This window comes from Pongo abelii, chromosome 4, assembly GCF_028885655.2.
Source record: "Pongo abelii isolate AG06213 chromosome 4, NHGRI_mPonAbe1-v2.0_pri, whole genome shotgun sequence".
Taxonomy (NCBI): domain Eukaryota; kingdom Metazoa; phylum Chordata; class Mammalia; order Primates; family Hominidae; genus Pongo; species Pongo abelii.
Window position 1 is genome coordinate 158,819,316 of NC_071989.2, and position 25,998 is coordinate 158,845,313.

Here is a 25,998-nt window from a genome sequence, read left to right on the forward strand (position 1 = left end):
AAAAATATGCTCTGTGACCCTAGGGTAACTGCTTCCCCTCTTTGGGCCTGCATTGCCCCATCTGTAAACTTGGGGAAGTTGTCTACCAAAAAGAAATAACTCTGGTCAAGTAAGTTTGGGAAATCCTGCCGAAGCTACTTCTCTGATAGAGTCACAGTGAGTCATTAGCACATCAAAGTCTCTGACAAGCCCCACAGCAAAGAAACCCCTTGAATTTTCTTTCATCTGGCCTTCCCCCATGCTTTGCTACCTAGGAGGCCCCCACTCACACCTCCCAGCATCCCACTGAACTCCACACACTCTGCCATGCTGGGATGTTCAGGCTGGAGGGTCACACCTTCTCTGTGTCTCAGTATTTAGCAGCAGGTTTTGTCGTCAAATGGCCTGGATTTCAGCATGACTACTTCCAAGCTGCAAGACTTCAGGCAAGTTACTTAGCTTCTTGGAGCCTCGGCCTCCTCATGTGTCAAATGGAAATAAAATAGTCTAACTGAGCTTAGAATTGTGTTTCGCTCAGGGCCAGCACATAAGAAGTGCCTGTTTTTGAGCCACCTGCTCACAGGGCTGCTGCTGCATCCCAGTGTGAGAGGCTGGCAGACCTGGCTGATGTTCTACCCACCTGAAGGAGGACAAGCCTGTCTCCGCATTAGGAAGACCTCTGCCTGGCAGGAGGTCAGTGGCCACTCCTCTGATAGAGTCACAGTGGCGCATTACCACATCAAAGGGTGAGCTGCAGCAGTTGCCCACATGGGAGGTCAGGAGGTTGGATGCGACCCCACAGGTTGGGCTGGTGATCACCTACCAATGGGTGTTTAGCCCCATGAAAAATGAAACTCATCTAAGACAACTTCCAAGCAGTGCAACTTGCTGCCTTGTGCCTGGTGAGTTCCCTGTCACCCAGAGTTCCACCAGAGATTGGGGTGCTATAATGGCTTAGGAAAGAGACCCTTCAAGTCTAGTCAAATCTTACAGCCACCCCAGGGGTAAGAGGTGTTCAGCTCTCCTATCAGGAATGGCCCATGCTGCTTTGCGTACAGTGACTTTGTGCTGGCCCTCCAAGGCCCACAGACTGCTTATGTCTTCTAGCAAATCAGAATTGCGCATGTCAACACTGTTTACATACAATTTCAGGGAGTCCATAGACTCCTAACCCTGCGCTGAGAACCTGTCTTATGGAAAAGCCAATCCCATCACTGATTGCCAAGAGATTGGTGTGGACTGAGCAGAACAGTTGCAGCGCTACTCTAGGGAGGGACTCGGGGTGGGGAATGGAGTATTCTGAGAGAGGAGGGCTCCAGCAGTCAAGGGGGTTTGTGTGTGTGTGTGTGTGTGTGTAATGGGCTGTGATAGGGGTACAGGGATTAGAACAGGAGGACTGTGGAGCTCTGAGGAAATCAGCCCGGCTCTGAGTGTTTGAGATGATCTGCCAGGGGGATGCAGAGCTGGGGAGCACAGCCAGCCTCGGCCAGGGCAGCTTTGGAGGGCAATCCCATCCCAGTCAGGCAGCTCTGGGATCACTTCCTCTGAACCACTCCAGATGGACTAGCAGCCTGGAACCTTGTTTTTCACAGTCGTCACTCCCTGGTGTGACAAAACACATGCTCTACAGTGATAAAATCTGAATATTTAAGCAAATTAAAAATGTTTATTTATATACATTTAAAAATATCTCCCTATATAATAAAAGGAAGTACATTTCATCTGACACTTTCATTAAATCACACACACCCATCTCCATTGCACTTCTGGTTTGATATAAGACCAGAACAGGGAGAAAAGGGGGAAAGGGAGAGTGAATATTTACCATTTGGATTCCTAAGCAGTCATTTTGCCAAGAATCAGTCAAACCCCCTCTGGAATGGGGGAGAGGAGATGGTGGTGACAGCAATTGTCAAATGTGCTTGGTTGCCAGACTCCTGGCCAGTTGTATGATCATAAAATTGGAGCTTCAGTGGGTAGATTGATTTATGTGGATAATGTCTTTTAGAAAATCTTGGAGTTTTGGCTGGGCACAGTGGCTCATGCCTGTAATCCCAGCACTTTGGGAGGTGGAGGCAGGCAGATCCCTTGAGCTCAGGAGTTCAAGATCAGCCTGGGTAATATAGCAAGACCCTGTCTCTACAAAAAAATACAAAAGTTAGCCAGTCATGGTGGCACACACCTGTAGTCCCACTTACTTGGGAGGCTGAGGTGGGAGGGTTGCTTGAGTTCAGAAAGCGAAGGTTGTGGTGAGCCGAGATGGAGCCACTGCACATCAGCCTGGGTAATAGAGCAAGACTCTGTCTCAAAAAAATAAAGAAAAGAAAATCTTTGAGTTTTGTTTGTTTTATGAAAGGGCAGACTTTCCCCACCAGGGCTGTGGGGATGGAGGAGACGGTGGCAGAGAGGTATGAGCTAGAGGGCAGAGCGTGGATGAGGTCAGACTCCTAGGTTATAGACATGATCCTGTCTTTACTGAATCACTGAGTGATTTTGCAAATCCTGCCCCTCTGGGTCTCAGTTTCCCCATCTGAAAGGCATGGGCCTAGATCCATTTGCACCTCACAGCCCCAGTGACTGCCACAGTGGCTCAGTGGTCACCCCCTGATGTGTCTGCTCAAGGGAAGCTAAAGTCCTGGCCCACTCCCTTCTTCTCCCCCAGGGCTGGGTCCGTGAAGTGGGAGGAGCAGGTGCTGCTAGGAAGGGTCATAAAGAGGCCAGTCTTCTCAGCTCCTGAGCCAACTGCCTCATCCCTGCTTGCTGTCCCTGTGGCTCTCTGTGCCTTCCAAAAGGTCTCATAAAACCCAAGTGCCAATGGGAGGGAGTGGTTGAGCAAGGCTGAGCCTCTTTTGTACAAAATGCATTGACAAGCCCTGGGCGAGGGATGGGGAAGTTTCCTGCCTGGGCCTCCTTGGATTCAGGAGCCCTTGGCTTCTGCCTCTTCCAGCCATGACCCACAGCTTTCCTGGCTTCATCCCCAACGCCCAGTGCATGACTTCACTCCTCTGGGACAGTTTCCTCAGGTGTAAAATGAGATGCACAAACATGTCTTCCCAGACAGTTGGAAAGAACTAAAAATTAGATGTTGGATGCAAAAATCCTTCATAATGCACACAGTAGGGCTCCATAAATGCTCCTTCTCTTCACACTCACAGCCACTCTTGGCCCCATATGGGTCAGCAGGCAGGGGGCAGAGGAGACACCTTCCTCCTGGGTCTGGAGAGCCCCTGGTCTGCCCTTTGTGGCCAGGCTCAAAGGGGAGAGCAGTTTGATAGGACCTGGGCAGGGGGAGGGGTGGACTGGAGCCTGGCCAGGCCTTTACCCAAGTCCATGCTTTGACTTAGACCCCTCCAACCTTTTTTCAAGCTCCAGAGGTGGGAGAGAGCAGACCCTTATTCTCATCTCTCCCCAAAGGCCTCCTACCATGTCAACTGATAGTAAGCCAAACAGATGTATGGTTAATGTTTGAACTGGAACACTTGTGAGGGTGAAAAGGACACAATTTGTAATGTATATACTGGTCCACTAGTGTATATCAGTCAGTCCCAGCAAACCAATGTGTGCCATTGCTCCAGCTCATCATTTCCCATCCTAGCCACAGGCTCACTGGACCCTCAGAACATTCTGAGGCAGCAATGCATGGGCGGCTCATGGCCCATTTTACGGATATGAAATTAGAACTTTCCAGAAGCCATACTGCTGCTGGACAGGAAACCAGTTACTAATGATCTAAGTCACAGATCACAGTGTCACTGTGTCACTTGCCTGTCCCTTCTGCTCACCCAAACCTCCCCATTTTGCTTTCATCTTAAGGAAAGGAGGAGAGTTGAAGACCCTACTAGCCTAAAGGTCCACGAAGCCTGACTCTGTCCCTGGTGTCACTCATTAGCCCCATGACTTTGAGTAAGTAACTTAACTTCCCTGTCCCTCAGCTTCCTCATCTGTAGAACAGGAGTAACAACACCTGTCTCTCCAGGTTGAGAAAATAGGACACCTAGTTCAAGACCTGGCACATTTTAGGTGCTCAATAAATACTGATAGAATGAATAATTGGACTAACGGTGGCGTGGGCAACCCACAGTCAGTGAATAAATGTTAACTGAGCACCTACTAAGTGTCAGGCTCTTTGTGCTAGATGTTTTCTATGCGCCATCTTCCTGAATTGCTCACACTCCTGTAAGGGAGGAGAGATTCTTATCCCCTAAGGTCGCACAGCAAAGAAGAAGCAGGGGGGTGGGCTGTTAGTGGCTGGCCTCCCTCCTTGCCCAACTGTGGAAAGGGAGTCCCAGAGAGGGCAGGTCGCTTGCCCAAGGTCACGCAGAAAGCCGAGGGTTTCCGTCGCGAACCCCCCTCCCCACTCGCTCAGGGCTCTCCAATCCGCAGCTCTGCGTGCGGGGGCGCACGCATCCCCCCACCGTCCGTCCGTCAGCTGTCTGTCTGTGTGTCTACGCGGGCGCAGCCGTGCACCCTTCCCCAGCCTCGGGCGCTGCGCAGGGACAGACAGGGCGTTCGCAGCGCCCTGCCCGCGCTCCACGCCCGCAGCCGCCAGACGGCAGCGCCTGCGTCCGTGCCCGCCCCAGCTGGTGCGCGGGAGCCGCGGGGGCAAAGGCACAGTGGCCAGCGGACCATCTCTCGTGCCCTAGCTCTCTGCGCTCCGGGGCAGCTGAGCCCCGGCCACCCGCTCTCCAAGATGAAGAAGCTCCAGGCAGCTCACCTCCGCAAGGTAGGGCACGAGGGCGGGGGCTCGGGGGGCGCACCTGGAGGAGGGTTGGAGAGACCCGCCCCCATCAAGGACCCTGGGGAAGGTCTGAGGACGCACCCAGACCAGCTTCGGGCTCTGCGGAAGGCCCGACTCAGCTGGATAACAGGGAGGGTCAGGGTCACTGTCTGCGCCCCCACCTCTGCCCCTGCCATCTGGGGTTCGGGATGTAGTATGAGGGGAGTCCTGGTTCACTGGGCCAGGCCTATGAACAGGTGTCTGCAGTCCCCGGAGGCGCGGGGTAGGGGCGGCCGGGGCCAGGCACCCACCTCTCCCTAGTCCCCAATTCCACCCTTCTGCTCCTCCCCAGGAACTGATTGCCGTGTGTGGGGGGTATTGGAATACCTGAGCGTTGAGCTGGACTCATCTGAGGGGTGGGGAGTGGGAGGCCGGTCATCCGTACTGAAGCCGGCTCCCTGAGCCTGCGGGAAGACTCTCCTCTTTCCTGCCTGCTCCCTCCCCGCCCCCTTAGCTTCCCTGCTGAGACCCCAGGCTGCCCCTCAGCAGGGCTGAAGGGAGGCAAAGACAGGGAGGGGGCTATCAGACGCCGTAGGATATGGTCAATGAAGATGGAAGCTGGTATGGGAGAGTGGCCGTGGGCCCAGACCTCAGGCTCTCCCCATCTTGCCTTGTGGGATTGGACCTCTCAGCCAAGCTGTCAGCATATGGGCAGGGGGAATACTGGGGGAAGTTTTCTGGCTTGTACCGGTCCTAACTAAGGAGTCAGATCTCCTGAGTACTATTTCTGCAGCTGCCACTTGCCTGGTGACTTTGGACAAGTTCATTCTCTAACCTAAACCTCCTCTGGCTCAGCCCCAGCCTAGAGGCACCAAAACAGGCCCCACTGGGTGTGTGAGGTGTGGGGAAGAATGCTAAAGGGCTGATAGATGTGAGAAGACTGTTCTCAGGGGCTGGTTTTATCAACCTCCCTACATACACACACATTCACACTCACACTCACTCACACACACACTCATTCATTCAAGTTCTCTGCTCTGGGGCAGCTGGGCTTGGAACCACTGTGGTGTGTCTTTTTTTTTTTTTTGAGACGGAGTCTCGCTCTGTCGCCCAGGTCGGAGTACAGTGGTGCGATCTCGGCTCACTGCAAGCTCTGTCTCCCGGGTTCACGCCATTCTCCTGCCTCAGCCTCCTGAGTAGCTGGGACTACAGGCGCCCGCCACCACGCCCGGCTAATTTTTGTATTTTTAGTAGAGACGGGGTTTCACCGAGTTAGCCAGGATGGTCTTGATCTCCTGACCTCGTGATCCGCCCGCCTCGGCCTCCCAAAGTGCTGGGATTACAGATGTGAGCCACCGCACCCAGCTGGTATGTCTTTTTTATTCGCTGACATGAGTGACTTCTTGGGACCATTTGTGAGTCTCTTGGGTCCTGTTTCCATTCTTTTCCACTCTCCTTCTCTTCCCTCTCTGCCCTCCCTCCCCCACAAGAGGCCCTGTCCCTCTTGCTGGGTGCTGGGCTGGGGGGTTAGCAAGCTTTATCTCATTTAATCCTTTAACACTTCCAGGGGCTAGGTCTTAGTAGCCCCACTTTATAAATAAGGCAACTGAGGCACAGAGGGGTGAGACTCACTGCTTACCTGCTGGCAGGCTAGGCAACCTAGAGCCAACAGGGCAGAGGGTTGGTTCTAGGTTGCCACCTCCTCTCAGGGTCCTTTCCCTTTTCTCAAGCAGAATTGGGTGGGAATGAGAAAATGCCAGATTTCCGTAAAGGAGCAGCATTGCTCAGAGATGAGCACTGGACTTCGAGTCAGGGCATCTAGGTCCAAGTCTTGCTGCGCCTTTAACTTGCTGTTTGACCTTGGGCTCATCCCTTCTTCCCGAAACTCAGTTTCCTAATCCGCACAATGATGAAGTTGGACTCCAGATTCCTATTGTCTCTCTCTGTCCTGAAGAGTCTTGGCTTGGGCAGTCTTGAGTCTCCCAGCCCCCTGCTGTGAGTCCCTAAAGGCGAGCATGCAGGTCTGACAAACTCAGCTGTGTGTTCCTGCATGCCCCTGGGGTAGGGAGTGGGAGATTCAGGAGTGGGAGCCTTACACCCAGGAAGAAGTATGAAGCAACTCATTCAGCTTCCAACCCTGCCCCAGCTATTTGATTGCTTTCTTCCATCTCCCAACCAGCCCCATCCTCACTGTGCCAGCCTCCTGGGATTCACCCCATGGTGGGGTTGGGGACTCCAGTTGGGCTCCTGATTGGCTCAGCTTTGGAGGACCCCATCTCCTGCCCCTGGAGAAGAAGCAGGCTTCCCTCTGATTGGGGGAGGAGGGGGACGAGCTGGCAACATCCTGCTCTTGGAACTCTTGTCACCATGGAAACAGAGAACCGGGACTGCTCCGTGAGCATGGAAAGGGCAGCTTCTCTGGAGGGATCAGAGGAGCCTCATTACTGGGACCTCCTGCTAACTGGCCTGAATGGTGCTAGGATGGGCGGGAGGTGTCTCAGGGTAACAGGCCTGCTCACCACCCAACACCAGGAACAGTGTCAACTGGCTGCCACTCCATTCCTCCCGGAGCTCACCTAGGAGTGAGAGGTTGCTGAAGGCTGATGCTCACCCAGCTGGAGAGGCAGCCTCAGGGAAAGGGGCATTGGAGGGGAAGGGCGGGTTTCACGTAATTCTGGGATCTGCTGCTCCTGTCACCTCGGCATGTCCATGATCACAGCTAAAGAACTGTCAGGCATGTATTTGTTTCATCCCTTGCAACCTAGTTACTTTAAAAACAGCTCTTCATGCTCTGTCATTGTCATCGTCACCCATAATAATGCCTGGGTGTTCCTGTCACCACGGCCCCTGTGGCCAATAGCCAGTTTCTGGCAAAATCACCACTGTGTTCACCATCACTGAGGGTCTCCTAAGGGAGAATGCCCCATTGACCTCTCACCCACTTTGAAGCATGAAAGGAGACCTTAGGAACAGCTGGCCTCCACTCCCCTCTGGGCATGCATCTCCTCTCCAGGGACAGCAAGATTATGATTTTCTGAGACAGATCACGGCTTAAGTACCTTCTTCCTGCTCATGAGCCAAAATTCACAAAATTCACCCAGACCTCAGGCTCTCCCTACCTTGCCTGGTGGGGTTGGACCCCCCAGCCAAGCTGTCCGCACGTAGGGAGGGGGAGTATTGGGGGAAGTTTTCTGGCTTGTGACTGAAAAGTACCAGTCCTAACCAAGGAGTCGGATCTCCTTGGTTCTTAGTAGGCCCCATCTGAGCCACGGAGCATAAGTGGACTCCCTCTCTCAGGGTAACCCCAGGTCCCTCCAAGTCCTCTCCTTTCTATGCTGAGAGCTCCCAGCTTCTTCTTGTTGTCCTCCTGTCACCTCTTTTCCTGAACACCCTCCAGCCTGGCCACCTGCCCTTTGGACATGCTCCATATTGTCTGCATCTTTCTTAAAATCCGGTGCCCGGAATGGAGGAACAAAACTCCAGCACTGGTGGGTGAAGGAGACCTGGCTTTCGCATCAGGAAGCCTTGGGCTCCAGACCTAGTTCTTCCACTCACCAACCTGGTAGAAACCTTGGGTATGTCATGACACCTCTTTGAGCCTCAGTTTTCCTCATGATGAAAATGGAGCTTAGATGAATACTGAGCTCAAAAAGTTGTTCTGAGAATGAAATCAGGTAATGTGAGTGAGATGTCTAGTGCAGTGGGCACATAGTAAGTGCTCAATATACAGTAACTTACTAAGATCATCATCATCCTCTTCATCTTCATCATCCTCATCCTCATCAAAATAGGACCATCCAGCCGGCCACGGTGGCTCATGCCTGTAATCCCAGAACTTTGGGAGGCCCAGGCAGGTGGATCACGAGGTGAGGAGACCAAGACCATCCTGGCTAACACGGTGAAACCCTATCTCTACTAAAAATACAAAACATTAGCTGGGCTTGGTGGTGGGCGCCTGTAGTCCCTGCTACTCCGGAAGCTGAGACAGGAGAATTGCTTGAACCCGGGAGGTGGAGGTTGCAGTGTGCCGAGGTCGTACCACTGCACTCCAGGCTGGGCAACAGAGGGAGACTCTTTCTCAAAAAAAACAAAAAAAAAAAATAGGACCATCCCTTGATTTGACCTCTGTGTTAGCCAGACTAAGGTCAGGGTAGCTTTGTTAGTGCCTAAGCTACCCTGCTGGCTCAGTAAGTTTTGGTCGCCTAAAATCCTGAGGCTCTCCTGCATATGACAAGGTTAGTCCAGTTGAGAGCACTTGATTATCTGGACAGAGAATGTCTTTTCATTTAGCCCTGTTCAATTCCAGAGTCTTGTCTTGAGGTCACATTTCTGGCCTGGCCTTAGTCTTCTCCCCAACCTCTTTTGTCTCTCTCATTGGCAGCCTGTCACCCCAGACCTGCTGATGACCCCCAGTGACCAGGGCGATGTCGACCTGGATGTGGACTTTGCTGCAGACCGGGGGAACTGGACAGGCAAGCTGGACTTCCTGCTGTCCTGCATTGGCTACTGTGTAGGCCTGGGGAATGTCTGGCGCTTCCCCTATCGAGCGTACACCAACGGAGGAGGTATGGGCCTGAGGTCCTGTTGGAGGGTGTCTGGGGTGATGGGCCAAGGCCCTGGGGTAGAGTGAGCTTTTAGGTGGCCTCAGCCACTGTCTCCTAGGCGACCTTGGGCAGAATTCATTGAAAGTGGTTTATAGTAACTTGAGGCTGGGCGGAAGGAGTTTACCCTGTCTTGTCCTTCTCATCACCCAAGCCCTTCCTGCCTCCCTCTCATCCCCAGGAAGGATACCCACATGGTTGCCTCTCTAAGGCTGGCCATGCCACGCCCTGCACGGTGGGCAGAGGAAGCTGCCTCTGCTTCGTGATAAAGAGCTGTATCTGCCTGCCGATGATCACTGCACTTTCAGTGTTCTCCGCACCCCCTCCTTCCTCCACCTCCTCCTGCGCTGTGCTCCATCAATCACTCCCTCTCTTGAGTCTCCAATCTTTCCTCCTCTCTTGGTTCCTTCCATTCAGGCTGCAAACACAAAGTCTCTCCCATCTTAAACAAATTTGCTTTTGTCCCTGCTTCTCCATCAAGTGACGGTTCCAAGTCTCATTAGCAAAAGCTGGGGCTGAGCGCTTACCACCTGTCAGGCCCTGGGCTTGGTGCTTTCTGCGCCCATCTCATTTAACCCTGGTGATGACCCTATTGGGTAGGCACCATGGATATGATGAGGTAGCTGAAACTTGAAGAGACCAGCGTCCTTGCCCAAGGTCACAGGGTAGCAGACCCAACATTCCAACCCAGGACTATCTCCTCCCTAGCCAGTGTGCTCTCACCAGTACTCTGTATCTCCTTCTGTCTCTAGCAAACTCTGAAGGAAGCATATATTGAGAAAGTGAGAGAAATCCAAATAAAGCTAGATGAAGCAAAGAAAGGATAAATTTACATGACTAGGATGTGTGGGACTGGAGCTGGCCTCTGAAGCTCTAGGACCTTGATGACACCCATGGTGTCTCTCGGCAAGCACTCTCCCCATGTCCCTACTCTTCCTCTCTGTGTGCTGGCCTCATTTTGTCCTGAGACAGGCTTCCTCCCCACAGTTGGTGGGGGGCAGGCCTTGGGGGGAGGTGGCCACAGGCAACTCTGCAATGACTTCATCCTCAAATGGGTTTAGCAACCCAAGAGCTTTGCAGAACTGCTCTGTCTGAATGAATCTATACAGAATTGTAGGGAAGATCTCTGATAGGCCTGGCTTTGGATAGGTGCCCACTGGGGAAGGAGGAGAGGGCGGTGAACTCCCTCCTCCCAGGCCCAGGTTATGATAAACCACTTCCAACTAATTCTGCCCAAGGTCGCCTAGGAGGGGGTTGGTTGATGTGACTGGCAGCCCTTCCAGAGCCATATGGTGGTGGGCAGTTCTCTAAAGAAGTGACTGCCAATATAAGAACCAAAGGGGAAGGGCTATTGGCCCACGGAACCACAGGTGGCAGTCACAGTATCTGAGGCGGTGTTGTGGTGAGGGGCAGGCAGATAGAGTGGAGCCAGATTCTGAAGGGTGCTGGTTTCTGTACTGAGGAGTCTGCACTTTCTTCAGTAGGAAATTCACACGTTCTCTCCCTCATTCATTCATTCACTCCCTCAGCAGGCGTTTCTCAGCGTCTGCGCTGAGCCCAGCACTGTTCTGGGCACTGGGGCTCCAGAGGTGAGTAAATCCCTGCTGGCCACTCTGGCCCTCAGCAGTCTGGTGTAGAAGAGAAGAAACCTACAGTGTTTCATCAGGTCTGAGGGGGCATCTGCAGGCCAGGGGAGGGGCGGGGCTAGAGCTGGGCTTTTGGGGGAGCTGCCCCCAAGGCCCTTGCTGACCACCCCGCTCCCGGCAGGCGCCTTCCTCGTGCCCTACTTCCTCATGCTGGCCATCTGTGGCATCCCCCTCTTCTTCCTGGAGCTCTCCCTGGGCCAGTTCTCCAGCCTAGGGCCCCTGGCTGTCTGGAAAATCAGCCCCCTCTTCAAAGGTGAGGCCTCAGTGGTCCCCAGGGAGGGAAGGGCTCAGGGTCTGGGGGAGGCAGGGAGGTTGCCCCCAGAACCCCCGCAAGCTCCAGGCAGAGATGGAAGTGAAGCCCAGATAGCTGCCAGCTCCCCGGAAGCCACTCCACCCGGCTGGCAGAAGGCTTGGCCTGGGCAGCCCAGCAGCCTCTCCCCACACCAGGCGCCGGCGCAGCCATGCTGCTCATCGTGGGCTTGGTGGCCATCTACTACAACATGATCATCGCCTACGTGCTCTTCTACCTCTTCGCCTCCCTCACCAGCGACCTACCCTGGGAGCACTGTGGCAACTGGTGGAACACAGAACTCTGCCTGGAGCACAGAGGCTCCAAGGACGGCAACGGGGCCCTGCCCCTCAACCTCACCTGCACCGTCAGCCCCAGCGAGGAGTACTGGAGGTCAGGCAGCTGCTGGTCCCGCAGCATCTGAGGGGACCCTGCACTGCTGAGGGTGGCCAGAGGGCATCCCCAACGGGCTCAGCATGCACCACCAAGATGAGCTCAGGTGCTGATGGCAGGTGGACTCTGGCTTCTAATTCCAGCTCTTCACCTGACCAGCTGTGTGGCCTTGAACAATTTATTTGGCTTCTGTTGCTTTATCTGTAGCATGAGGGCAATAATACTCGGTATCTCAGAAAGGCTGTTGTGAAGATTAAAGGAGAGAAAGCATATATTAATAAATTGTGCAGTCCAGTCTGGTGGATAGTAAGTGCTCAATAAATACTAGCTGAGAATGATGATGATGATGATAACAGTAATAGTAACATTATGGAGTCTCAGTTTCCTCCTCTGTAACAGGGGTTGGTAGCAGTACCTACTTCATAAGATGTTATCCAGTTAGTCATTTACCCACTCATTCATTCTTTTAATAAATATTTATTGAGCAACTGCTATATCATAGGTAAAGCACTTAGCATAAGGCCAGGACTGTACATAGTAAGGACCATCTCAGACTCCTCTAATAGAGATAGGACTATAATAGAGTAAGGGAGTGTCATCAGAATTAAACAACATAATGCAGGTGAAACTATTACCACGGTGCCAGGCACACGGTGGGTCCTGGGAATGGTGGGTGTCAGAAGGACGTTGCACTCATCAGCCTATTCCAATGCCCCATTTTATGGTCAATAAAACAAAGCCTTGTCACTGCACTCTGCCTTTAAAAGAAGAAAGAAAAAGGAAAGAAAGAAAGAAAGAAAGAAAGAAAGAAAGAAAGAAAGAAAGAAAGAAAGAAAGAAAGAAAGAAAGAAAAAAGAAAGAAAGAAAGAGAAAGAAAGAGAAAGAAAGAAAGAAAGAAAAGCCCAGAGGCTTGCTCAGTATTGCTTACTAATTAGTGACAGAGATGGTATTGACACTAAGGACTCCTGAGTCCTGATCCTGTTCTGGAACATTCTAAAATAGCCTGGTCCCTAGGTGGGACTGTTGGCTGGCCAGAGAACACAGACCCTATAACCCCATCCCTTCACCTACAAAAGACTGCTGTTAGGAGATTTCTCCCAGATAGGCTCCGTGTCTTGAAATGTTTTGGTCTTTAACCTGCATGTAGTACATAGTTCATTCATTTGTCCACTTCAAGTCCATCTGAAGTGTCCGCACCTGCTGAAGAGTTTATCTGACCAGTGGGAAAGAATTGGCCTGAGTTTGCAGCTTAAAGCCAAAGGATTTGATACAGTCACTGGCAGCTGCCAGGGTGGTCTCCATGGCCATGCCACGGCCCACTGCATCCGTCAGGATGCAGGCAGGAGGCCGATGGATTGTCAGAGGGTTTCACTGAAGGGAGTTTAGTGAAGGGACTTTTCAGAGGGTCATGGAAGCCACAGCGAAAAGTGAAGCATCAGTGACTAGCAACAGGGACAGCTGTCACCACCCCTGAACGTAGGAGGCAATGGAAGGGAACCAGGAGAGAATCAGAGCCTTGGAAGAGGGGCTGCCTAAAGAACACAGTCATGGCCAGGCCCTAGATGGTGTGTGTGTGTGTGTGTGTGTGTATGTGTGTGTGTATGTGTGTGGTGTACACATGTATATGCAAATACCCAGACCCCTCATTCCTCCCTGCACTCCAGTCTCCCTCTGTTGCCTCCCATTAGCCAAACCCACACGGAAGCTGAAGAGGAAGGAAGAAGAGGAAGGATGGTCTCAAACTCCTATCCTCAAGTGATCTTCCTTCCTCAGCCTCCCAAAGTTGAGGAAGGGGTAAGGTCTGGTGAGGCCAGCCTCCTGGGTCAGAGTTGGTCGGAGAAGGATGGAGAGGGATCAAGAGGGCGTCAAGTGGAGAACAGCAGTAGAGCTTTGTGGGCTGGACATGGCTTGACTCCATGTCTGTGGAGCCTGGCGGGGTGACCAGGGGACACTGAGACCTTTGTCTCCCACAGCCGCTACGTCCTCCACATCCAAGGCAGCCAGGGCATTGGCAGCCCTGGGGAGATCCGCTGGAACCTCTGCCTCTGCCTGCTGCTGGCCTGGGTCATCGTGTTCCTCTGTATCCTCAAGGGTGTGAAGTCTTCGGGCAAGGTGAAGCCTGGGAGGCCCTGGAGGCCTGAGGGGCTGGATGGGGTGAAGGCTTCCTGGAGAAGGCAGGGCATGGACTGAGCATGAGAAGATGAAGAGACTTCAGCTGGGAAGAGGGGAAGGGAGAGAGCCTTGAGACTGGGGGATGAGGGCTGCTTGAAGAGAGACATGGAGGTGAGGACGCATGGGGGCAAGGCTGCTTTACTAGACTGGAAGCTCACCAAGGCAGGGTCTACATTCAGCTGTATCCTGACCCAGTGCTTGGCACTTTGAATGAGCTCAGCAAGAGTTTGTTGAACACTTGGAGTGTGAGTACGAGTTAGGGGGCTCTTTGAAATGCAGGTGACCAGAACCCAGTTATCACACTCAATTGGAAAGTCCAGAGGGTGTGCTTCAGGCACAGCTGGGTCTAGGGGTTCAATCAGTGTCATCAGGAAGCTGGTTCTCTGGGTCTGTCAGTAGTGCTTCCTTCCAGGTTGGCTTCCTTCTGAGGCTTCATTCTTCGTGAGGTCACCCTAGCAGCTCTAGGCATACATCTAAGCTTGGTAAAGGGTTGTCTTTCCCCAGTTTGCAAATATTTTAGAATTGAGTCTCATTGGATGAGTAGGGCTGTGCATCCATCCCTAAATTAATCCCTGTGGCCAGGAGGATGGAATGCTTTTCTTGGCTGGGCGTGGGTCATGTATCCACCCGTGGAGCTGGGAATGGAGTCAGCTCCATGGTGGGAAAGTCAGGTACTGTTATCTGAAAAAGGCAAACTAGAGACTGGAAGACAAAGCCATGGATGTCTACTTTAGGTGATGAAGGGGTGGAAAAGACAATAAAGCCATTTTGAAAAAACTCGGGGCCGGAGGTGGTGGCTCAAGCCTGTAATCCTAGCACTTTGGGAAGCCTAGGTGGGTGGATCACCTGAGGTCAGGAATTCAAGGCCGGCCTGGCCAACATGGTGAAACCCTGTCTCTACTAAAAATACAAAAATCAGCCAGGCATGATGGCAGGTGCCTGTAATCCCAGCTGCTTGGGAGGCTGAGATGGGAGAATCGATTGAACCCGGGAGACGGTAGTTGCAGTGAGCCAAGATTGTGCCACTGCACTCCAGCCTGGGAGGCTGAGCAAGACTCCGTCTCAAAAAAAAAAAAAAAAAGAAAGAAAAGAAAAGAAAAGAAAAAACTCAGAAACCTTCAGGATGGCTTGCCCAATCATTGATAAATCAGAACTTGTTTCCTCTGCAAGGTGCAGACGATACCAGAAGTATCGTTTACAAGGAACAGAGCCATTTAAGACAAAAAAGGAAGGGTAGAAACCATATAGAAAGAGAGGTGAGGTTATGGTAAAAGCCAAGGCAGTGAGGATGCCGAGACTTGATGGTGTTTGCTGAAGGGGTGGCTGGAGGTTTGGGAAAAGAAGAGAGGGAGAAGTGAGTTTGGGAATGTTGAATGTCTGAGGATGATGCAGAGTAAGTTTGCAGGGGCAGGGAGTGGACACTGGGAGGAGGAGGCTTTTATAACCAACAATGGCGGACTGGACCAGGGGCTCCAAGTGGACATGGCCTTGGGAAGCAAGGTGGTAGTGCTTTGCCGATGCTGGGTGTGTGAAGGGAGGAGGGAAGCCTCATGGATGAGGGCTGGTTCCTGGCTTGGGCTACCCAAAGGCTGGGGAGGCAAGTGACACAGATGAGTTTACAAGGAGTGGCACTGAGTGAAGGTCCCGATGCCATCAGCTCCTCACTTATCGTCTCTCAGGTGGTGTATTTCACGGCCACATTCCCCTACCTCATCCTGCTCATGCTGCTGGTCCGCGGAGTCACCCTCCCAGGGGCCTGGAAGGGCATCCAGTTCTATCTCACCCCCCAGTTCCACCACCTGTTGTCTTCCAAGGTGAGCCCCTCAGGGTGGGGTGCAGAGGGAGGGGCCAGGCCTGAGCTGGAGAGTGGAAAGAGGGCTCCCTGGGACATCGCAGTACCAGGCACTCTGCTCAGCCCTTCTTGTGTCTTTTTTATTTATTATTATTTTTATTTTTTTCTATTTTTAAATTGATAGGTAAAATTTTATGTACTTATCATGTACAACATGATGTTTTGAAGCATATGTACCTGGGGGAACTGTTAAATCTAGCTAATTAGCATATGTATTAGCTCACATAGTTATCACTTTTGTAGTGAGAACACTTAACATCCACTCTCTTAGCATTCTCCAAGAGTACAATATGTTGTCACTAACTGCATATTATACTTCATTTATTATTATTAACAATCCTGTAAACACTATCCTCATTTTACAGAGGAATAAACTGAGGCTCAAAAGGGTTCTTAATAAGCTTAAGGTCATACAGCTAGGGGATCGCAGAACAGGGATCCCAGCCCAGATTTGTGTGACTGTAAACCCCAAGGAGGGCATTAGTGATGATGGAGATAACAATGGTACTGACAGCTAATGTTAATATTTATTGACTGGTGACTGTGCCTGACCTTGCCCTAGTGTTTTACATGCATGTGTGCAGTGATTTAACCCTCCCTCCTCCCATGAAGTAGGCACTATTCTTATCCCCTCATTACAGATGGGGATCCTGCGGTCCAGAGGGGTGACCTGGCTTGCTCAGGCTGCACAGCTAGAAAATGGTGAAGCTGGGGTCCAAATCCAGGTGCCAGGATTCCAGAAAGGAAGTAAAGGGGTTATGCAGGCTTACTGCCAATACAAATCTCCTGCACACTTTACATTAGGCTCTGTGTCCTTCAGAACTGGACCAAGCTTAGAGACCATCTTCTAGATCCTGGGTGGGAAACTGAAGCCTGCAGAGGGGAAGGGACTTGCCCATGTCCCACGGTGTAAGTGTTGGGGTAGGCTTTGCTCCTGGTCCACGTCACTTGTGAGCCAGGCTCATGACCACGCCATCCCTTGTGACCATGCCATCCCTGGAGCTGTCACACCATCTTCATTCACTGCCTTCCTTCTCTGTCCTTGACCTTCCGTACACCCTCCCTTTCCATCCTTCCCGGCACAGGTGTGGATTGAAGCTGCTCTTCAGATCTTCTATTCCCTGGGTGTGGGCTTCGGGGGGCTCCTCACCTTTGCCTCCTACAACACGTTTCACCAGAACATCTATAGGTCAGTGTCCCACAGCCTCCCAGACCCTGGGGTCCAAAGCAGGGAGGAGAGTGGCTGGCCAGGGAGGGCCTCAGAGGCTGAAAGGAAGGCCCACTCACCCTGGCCCGCACCTGGACTTCTTCTGGTAGAGACACTTTCATCGTCACTCTGGGCAACGCCATCACCAGCATCCTGGCTGGCTTTGCCATCTTCTCCGTGCTGGGCTACATGTCTCAGGAGCTGGGCGTGCCTGTGGACCAAGTAGCCAAAGCAGGTGGGCAGGCTGCCAGGCCTCAGTGGGGTGAGCATGTGTGTTGGGTAGAGATGGGGCTGGGCCAGTGGACCAGCAAGATTATGGATGAGGGCCAGGCGCGGGGGCTCACGCCTGTGATCCCAGCACTTTGGGAGGCCAAGGTGGGCGGATAGCTTGAGGTCAGGAGTTCGAGACCAGCCTGGTCAACCTGGTGAGTCCCAGCGTCTACTAAAAATACAAAAAGTAACTGGGTGTGGTGGCACATGCCTGTAATCCCGGTACTCAGGAGGCTGAGGCAGGAGAATCGCTTGAACCCGGGAGGTGGAGGTTGCAATGAGCCAAGATTGGGTCACTGCACTCTAGCATGGGCAACAGAGCAAGACTCTGCCTCAAAAAAAAAAAAAAAAAAAGATTGTGGATGGGTGTGTCTCTGGTGGCCCACGTGCAAGGGGATGGGTGAGCAAACGAGTGTGCATTAACCCATGTCTGGAGGCAAATGAGTTTCTGTGCAAGATTGTCATGTTTTGTGCTTTGGTTGCACAAATAAGTCATATAGTGTGTGGAGGTGTCTATGTGCAAGTGAAAAGGGTGAGAATGATCTTGTGAATCGCTGTGTCTTTTGCCAATGGATGCATGTAAATGTGTGTGTTAATGGGGTTATTTGTACCAATAATTGTGTATATAAGCGTATTTCAATGAGGTTTTATATTGGGGTCTTGTGTTTGTTTATCAACCTATGTTTATCGAGCGCCTACAATGTGCTGGCGTAGGTCCTGGGAGTTAAGGAAGTGTCAGAGGGTGCATTTAAGTGGGCATCTCTGGGTTAGGCGAAACAAGTGGCGCAAGTGAGTGTAAGTGGCCGTGTGTGTCTGAGTGTGCATATGGGAGCCCACCGCATGACCCAAGCTGCTGACCCCGTGTGCCCCTGGCCCAGGCCCTGGCCTGGCCTTTGTCGTCTACCCACAGGCCATGACCATGCTGCCTCTGTCACCCTTCTGGTCCTTCCTCTTCTTCTTCATGCTTCTGACTCTCGGCCTAGACAGCCAGGTGAGTCTCGTCTGTGGCAGCAGGCACCCCGTGTGTGTGTGTGTGTGTGTGTGTGTGTGTGTATGGTGGGGATAGAACTCTGACCCCCAGCCCCGCCTCTCTCCCCAGTTTGCTTTTCTGGAGACCATTGTGACAGCTGTGACAGATGAGTTCCCGTACTACCTGCGGCCCAAGAAGGTGGTGTTCTCAGGGCTCATCTGCGTGGCCATGTACCTGATGGGGCTGATCCTCACCACTGATGTGAGTGGCGCTGCAGGGAGGATGGCAGGTGGGCGGGACAAGGGCAGACGCCTGCAACGAGATCTCTGGCCCAGCTGAGCAGTTGCTGGGCCCCCTCCATCTTCCTCTTTGCAAGGAACCCAGTCCCTTCCCGGCCCAAGGGAGGCAGTTTGGCCTTGTGATCCAGAGTCCTGGCTGTGGAGATTTAGTCTGCAAGATCTGGGTTCAAACCTTACTCTTGCACTTGCTGAGGGGGCTTCAGGATAAATGATTTTCCCTCCCTGAGACTGTTTTTCCTCATCAGTAAAAGGAGGGTTCTATAATAGACGGCTGTCATGGGACTCAGATAAGACGAGGCCTAGAAGGGCTGGGCTGGCAGCCAGTGGTCACCCTGTCATCTTGTGCTCCCCGTCAGCATGGCTGCTTCCTGCTCACTTCTTGCCAGGAGAAGGGGCTGCAGCAGAGAGCGAGGCCCAGGAAGGGGACACCAGAACTGTGCTTGTGTTTTAGGGGGGCATGTACTGGCTGGTCCTTCTGGATGACTACAGCGCCAGCTTCGGGCTGATGGTGGTGGTTATCACCACGTGCCTTGCCGTGACACGGGTGTATGGTGAGAAGAGCTGTGGGAGGCGGAGTTGAGCTCTCCACAGTGGGAGAATGGGAGTCTACCCTGGGGACCCCCAGTACCTGGGTCCCTGGTCCCAAGGGCCAGGGTTTCCAGTGGGGGCAGCTGGGGTAGAGGAGGGGCTGCTGGCGCTTGTGGGGCCGGCAGGTGGGGCCATTCCTCCTCCCCTCCCCTGTGCAGGCATTCAGAGGTTCTGCCGAGACATCCACATGATGCTGGGCTTCAAGCCGGGCCTCTACTTCAGGGCCTGCTGGCTGTTCCTGTCCCCAGCCACGCTCTTGGTAACTGGGGAGGGCAGGAGGGTTGCTGGCTGGGGCCCCAGAACTGACAGCAGGAGTCCCCTCTGCACATTCAGTCTGGTAGGGCCACCCTGGTCCACAGTGGAGGGCTGTGGGGTGGCCACCAGAATCCTAGTCCATGCCCTCCCCTGATGTTCCCAGCTTCTGTAGCTGTGCTGGGCCTGGCCCTAGTTCAGTTGGTTAAATGGGTGGGTCTTTCTCAGGCCCCAGGGCCTCAGGATTGGAGACTTTAGGCTGTGATTTCTGTCTTGGGGTTAGAGCAGCTAAGGGTTTGGGATGCTTCAGAACTGGGCTGCTGCAGGCCTTGGTGTTGGGTCAGCTTTGAGCTGGGCTGGCTCAAGCCCTGCAAAGGCTCCAGAGATGGACCACTTCAGGTTGCTGTACAGCTTAGGATCCTGGGTAGCTCTGGGCTGGACTGTCTCAGGCCTTGGGCTGGCACTAGGCTGGGCTACCTCGGGCCTTAAGGCAGTTTAGACAAAAGCCTGCAGTGATGCTTGGAGTCCCCACTCTGCAGGCCCTGCTGGTGTATAGCATCGTCAAGTACCAGCCCTCGGAGTATGGCAGCTACCGCTTCCCGCCCTGGGCTGAGCTGCTGGGCATCCTGATGGGCCTGCTGTCCTGCCTCATGATCCCAGCTGGCATGCTGGTGGCTGTGCTTCGAGAAGAGGGCTCACTCTGGGAGGTGAGTCTGCCCACCCTGTCTACTCTCAGCCTTCCTGACCTGTGGCCTGACCCTAGGTCCCCCTGCTAGAACAGAAAACATATGCACCCACCCCTTATCCAGCTTCTTTTAGCCTGAGGAGACTTGCCTGGGCTGAGGCAGATTCAGGGGCTGGAGTCCTGCCCTGTGGCACTTTGTACCACATGAAGCCTTAGGGGAGGGGGTGGCACAATCTAAAGACCACTGTTAACCAGGGACTGGCCCCAGGTCCCACCACGGGTTGGGGGTGTGTCAGGTCTTGAACTCAGGTCACCAGCCCAGAGCTTGCTTCTGGAACTCAGGGTCAAATGATGACAGTGAGGGACCCCAGAGGGCAGGCTATCACCCTACTCCTGTGCCCAGGAGTCCTGCTGTGTCCCACTGGTGGCCCAGGATAGAATGACGGTGTGAGCCCTGCCCACGCCTAGGGTTTTGGGGAGGGACTCAGACAAACATAGAGAGTGCACTCTGCCACGGGGTCTGAGGCCTTGGAAGAGAGGAGTAGTGACCCTTTGTGGGCCAGCAGAAGTGGTGTGGTCTGAGCCTCACTGCCCCCTCTGAACACTGAGGCCAGCATTCTGCCGCCGCTGGTGTGGAGTCCTCTGGTGGCAAGAGGCCATCATCACGAATGCAGCTTTAGTGAGCCCGATGGATGGCATCCAGAGAGAGCCTGGAGGCACCCACAACATACACATCCCACCAGAAGTGTGCTGGAGCCAGCTAGCACTGGTTCATGAGAGCTAATCCTTAAGTATTCGGGAATGTGTGAGCTAGGTGTTCAACCTTTGGTAGCTAGGAATTGGCAATGGTGGAGATATTTACACCGCAGAAAATGGCTACAAAGCGGGCCTCCCTTGCACCCCACCCCACAATCTGCTTACCAGCACACTACTGCCTCTCCTCCACTTCCCCCATGTAGCTCCTGCCCCTCAGCTGCCCCCACCACAAGGCTCCACCTGCAGGGGTTGCCCAGGAGGCAGAAGTGGTTTATGCCTCCCCCATCCTGCTGCCAGACCACAGGGGCACCCTGGAGTCTAGCCTCTGCACTGCCTCCAATTGCTGTGTGACTTGGGGCAAACTCCTTCCCTTCTTTGAACCTCAGGAGCTCCACCTCTGCTCCTTGCTTGAATGCCAGGGTACCTGCAAAGGGAAGGAAGAGAGGCGAGTTGCTCAGGGTGGAGGCTTCAGCTCCCAGGAAGCTCATGGTCCCCAAGCCTTGCCAATGAGCCACTAGGAATGCTGGGCTCTCCAGCAGTCACCACCGCCCTGCTGCCCTGCTGCCCTGCTGCCCTGCTGCCCTGCTGCCCTGCTGCCCTGTCCCACAGCCAGGTGGAAGGGGCATGTTTTGGGGGGCTCGAGAGGTGTGGTGAGCACTGCGGAGGAGGCGTTCCCCAGCTCAGGAGTGCCAGCTTCAGAGGCCAGGGCTTCCAGCACTGACCTAGGATCAGAATCCTGCCTCTGCCATTTGCCAGCCTCATGGCTGCACTTCGCTGAACCTCAGCTTCTCTGTCTTTGTTTTTATTTTATTTTAATTTTATTTATTTATTTTTTTTGAGACAGAGTCTTGCTCTGTCACCCAGGCTGGAGTGCAGTGCAGTGGAGACAGTGAGCATAGTATCCAATAGGCAGTTTTTTTGGTCTTTTTTTGTCTGTTTTTTGAGACAGAGTTTCACTTTGTCACCCAGGCTGGAGTGCAGTGATGCCATCTTGGCTCACTGCAACCTCCGCCTTCCGGGTTCAAGTGATTCTCCTGCCTCAGCCTCCCAAGTAGCTGGGATGAAAAGCACCTGCCACCATGTCCAGCCAATTTCTGTATTTTTAGTAGAGACGGGACCAGGCTGGTCTTAAACTCCTGGCCTCAAGTGATCCGTGCGCTTCGGCCTCCCAAAGTGCTGGGATTAACTGTCTTTGTCTTTAAAATGGAGAGAGTGAAACCTACTTTTAGGCCTGCTATGAGAAGAAAAGAAGCTTATCAATATAGTCTGCATTGTGAAAGGCAGAAAAGCAAAATATTTTAAAGGTTCAGGATGGGGTCAGGACGGGTTCAAATCCCAACGCCACCACTTCCCACCTGTGTGACCTTGGCCAACTTAACTGATCTCTCTGAGCTTTAATACTCAGATAATATCAGTGCGGGCGGATGGTAAAAGTACTAATACCCCTCTCATTAGGACACTGTCAAGATTAAATTAGCCAATGCTTAGCACAGAGCTGGAGTGCACTGGGTGCTCAATTTTAGGCCAGGAGTTCTCACAGGGGGTGATTTTGCCCTTGGGGGACATTTGGCAATGTCTGGAGACATTGTTGGTTGTCGTGGAGGGGAGAGGGGTACAAGGAGGAGTGCTCCTGTCATCTAGTGGGCAGAGTTCAGGGATGCTGCTAAACAACCTTCCATGCACAGGACAGCCCCCATAACAGAGAATTCTCTAGACCAAAATGTCAGCAGCACTCAGGTTAAGAAGCTGGTCTGATCACCCCTGTTTTCAGCTGGAAATAAATGTAAGTCCTTGTTCTCAGGGAGCTTGTATTTTATTGTGGGGGGCAGGCAATAAAGAAATACGTAAAGGTAAGTTCTGCACTTAAAAAAAAAAAGGAGTACAGGAATAAATGGAGAGTGGTACTTTGGCCAGGATGGTCAGAGAAGACCTCTCTGAGGAGGTGACACCTAACTAACTGGACAGGGTGATCCATATAGGTATCTAGGGTAAGAGCATTCCAGGCAGAAAGGCAACACGTGCAAAGGCCCTGAGGCAGGGGACTGGCATGTTTGAGAACAGCATGGAGGCCAGTGCTGCGGCTGGAGCAGAGGGGGTGGAGAGAACTGGTGGAGCTGGTATCAGGGAGGTAGGCAGGGGCCAGGAGCTGGAGGCCCTGGTGCACACTTTGGATTTCATGTCCAGAGAGATGTGCAGCCATTGGCAGGCTTCTGAGCAGTGGGGTAGCATGCTCTCAACACATCTTCCTAAGTATCACTGTGCTATGAGTACCGAGCTGTGGGAGACCCCGGCTAACCACATCACACATGGTATCTCCCTTGGAGCCTGCCCAGTGGGCTGCCCAAATGTTAATTGCCTCCTTTATTTAAGGACACAGGGGCTCTCTCTTCTCCCTGGCAGGACAGGCAGAGGGATTTGGGAATGTGGTTGAGGAAGAAGGAACTGGAATCTCCAGGCTTAGTCATCATCTTAGTCACCCCGACTCCGTCCATGGAAACTGGGGCTCCATGAGGGAAAGGTCAGAGGCAGAAGGAGGCAGGTCGGGGCTGGAAGAAACTGGGAAAGCCAGCTGCAAGCCCACCGCAGTTCTCCTGGTTCATGGCTCTTTTCCAAAAGCCCCCAGCTCCTTAAGATTCAGCATTTAGGGGAAGGCTCCTGGATCGGCATTCAGACACTCTGAGGAGGGGCCTGCCACGTAATTATAGCAACAGCCGCCACTTCCCAGGCCTTACCCTCTTCCCAGCACCCCGCTAAGTGCGTCATCTCAGTGCCTTCACAACAACCCTGTGACAGGACTGGGATTCCCAAATTACAGACCAGGAAGCAGAGCACCCAGAGCCGAGTGGCATTGCCAAGAGCCATCCAGCTTGCGAGTGGTAGAACAGGATTCTCACCCAAGCAGGTGGATCCCTCCCCTGGGGAAGTCATAGTGCCCCTCCCTTCCCCGCCAGGGGGCTGTGGCCAGGACTCGCCCAGTGATGTGGTCAGGTCTTCGCTGGGTGCCTGGCCACAGTGAACCCTCCACCAGCGCTGCCTGTTTCCTGTTTTCACTGCTCTTGTTGCTTTGCTGCAGCGGCTCCAACAGGCCAGCCGGCCGGCCATGGACTGGGGACCATCACTGGAGGAGAACCGGACGGGCATGTATGTGGCCACGCTGGCTGGGAGCCAGTCACCAAAGCCACTGATGGTGCACATGCGCAAGTACGGCGGCATCACCAGCTTCGAGAACACGGCCATCGAGGTGGACCGTGAGATTGCAGAGGAGGAGGAGTCAATGATGTGAGGCAGGAGGCAGGTGGGCAGAAGGCCCTGCCCGGGACCTCACAGTCCCTTCTTAGAAGCCTGCAAAGGTCAGCTGTGCCCTCTGGGATTCTGAGAGGCTATGGGGGGCCTGCCAGAGGGATGCCAGTCCCCCAGTGGGGGTCCCTCCTGCAGCCTCTGCCTCTCCTGAAACCTCTGACAACCCCCTACACACACACAGGCATACTCAGACCCACTCAAAGCTGAGAATGATCCAACTCAGCCCTACTTTGCGGATGGACATATTGATGCCAGGAGGGGAGGGACTTGCCCCAGGTTGCATGGCAGGGGGGACTTGACCCCACGCCTCCTGACCAGCCAGCTCCCTTTCCCATGGGGCAGCCGGCACCACCTTCTCATCTCTATTCAGGGCCTACACCCCTCTTTTTGGGGGGAGCCTGTCCCCACACACCTCAGCACAAGCAGAATCTTGAGTTGGGCAGGGAGGGTCAGGGCTACAGAGGCTCTTGAGGCTCCAAGGCCCTGGGGATCAAGGGTCGATGAGTTAGGTGGGGAGAAAGATCGCTGGGGGCTCCTGTGTGCAGGACTCCTGAAGGAGGTGGGAGCTGAGGGCCCTGGAGGATGGGGAAGGTTTGCAGAGAGAGGAAGAAGAGGGCAGGGTGGGGAGGAGCTCTGGGCCAGAGGATGCTGAGCTGCCTGGGCAGAGACCAAGAAGGTTGGAGACACTAGTTTTGCCAGGTTACAGGAGGGTTCAAGAAAGAAGGAAAACTAACACAGTGGGAGCCTGGGATGATGGGGAGGGCAGGGGATTTGCATGATGGAGAATATCATTCCGGATCTGTGCAGAGCAGATCGGAGGGCACAGGGTGGAGCGGGGAGGCCTGTGCAAAATGGGAAAGAGCTGCCGGTGGCCTGAGCTAGGGTGCTGGGGCTGTGGGTGGGGAAAGGAGGCCCCAGCACTTCAGACAAAGGCCACCCCTTCACCCACTGGACCCCAAGCCACAAAAGCTGGGGAGGTAGGAAGGGTCACTGTGAGGGCCCAGGGCCCCTCTCTTCCCATCTCCCTTGTCCTGGTGGCCTTCAGTGTCTCTTCCAGTTCCAGGAGCTGCTGGGAAGCTGGCCTTCATTGTTGGTGACAGGGCAACCATGGGACTAGGAGGTGGCCCATACACATGGCTGGCTGGTCCCGAGGCCACCCACCCTGTTCCAGGACATGGGCCCTGGGCCCGGTGTGGGGGTAGATGCAGAGGGCAGAGGGTAGCCCTTGGTACTGTGGGTCTCTCAAAGAGGAGAGTGGGGTGCAGAAATGCCTCAGCATGGCTCATGCACACAGCATTCTCCCATGGGGCAGGGCTCCCTCGTGCAACAGGCCTCCCTGTGGCCAGCCTCTATGCCTGTCTCTCGCTGTGTCCCCCCATCCCCTTGTGTTCCATTGGTTCATTGTTAATAAATATCAAATGAGGTCATGCTCCTTACCCCGTCTCCTTACTGCTGAGAGCCATGAGGCGGGCAGCACAGGGCTCTCCAGCTCCCACTGGACAGGGGAGGAAACAGGATCTGCCCCTCCTTCCCCGGCTCTTCTGGCTTCTGCCCTGGGTCTGAGATTTCCCTGTGGCAGTTGGGGGTAGGTGGGGCTCAGAAAGGAAGACAACTCCAGGCCCTTAGAGACTGCTTAGTTCCCTGTTACACAGACAGACAAACCGAGGCCCACGGAGGGGAGGAGGCTTGCTCAAGTTTACCCAGCCAAGCCGGGCAGAGCCTGGGGCAGCGGGGGCAGCGGGGCCCAGCAAAGCGGAGCCCATGAGCCCTCTGCCTCCTTCCCTCTCCCACTCCTCCTCAGCCCTGCCTGCAGGTGAAGGCTGGAGCTGAAGACCAGGGCTAGGAGGAGCCAAGAGTTTCCCAGGCCGGAAGAATCTCCGGGTTCCACCCACCCCCTCCTGGCAGGGCCTTGTCATATAAAAGAGCCCCAGGGCCTTTCAAATGCGAGGCCCAGGTGTTTGCAAAGGCTTTGATTGGGGGTGGAAAGGAAGCGCGGCTGCATATTTCAGATATTAATAAATT

General features: G+C 53.7%; 1 protein-coding gene across 1 annotated transcript; it reads left to right on the forward strand.

Moving 5' to 3' along the window:
- Positions 1-464: 464 nt before the first annotated feature.
- SLC6A7 (solute carrier family 6 member 7) lies at positions 465-25,998 on the forward strand. The gene is made up of 16 exons (XM_002816079.5): positions 465-881; positions 3,793-3,882; positions 4,623-4,702; positions 9,078-9,261; positions 11,065-11,196; positions 11,391-11,625; positions 13,599-13,737; positions 15,477-15,611; positions 16,735-16,838; positions 16,967-17,091; positions 18,005-18,117; positions 18,226-18,357; positions 18,847-18,946; positions 19,142-19,242; positions 19,775-19,942; positions 23,750-25,998. Exons 2-16 carry the CDS (start codon positions 3,873-3,875, stop codon positions 23,957-23,959), a joined length of 1,968 nt encoding a protein of 655 aa, XP_002816125.2. The 5' UTR covers positions 465-881; positions 3,793-3,872; the 3' UTR covers positions 23,960-25,998.

Bases quoted from the DNA above. Each gene is read 5' to 3' on its own strand.
- SLC6A7 (XM_002816079.5), top strand. The intron at 16,839-16,966 runs GTCAGTGTCCCA...TTCTTCTGGTAG, and splicing joins TTTCACCAGAACATCTATAG to AGACACTTTCATCGTCACTC. The intron at 18,118-18,225 runs GTGAGTCTCGTC...CTCTCTCCCCAG, and splicing joins CTCTCGGCCTAGACAGCCAG to TTTGCTTTTCTGGAGACCAT.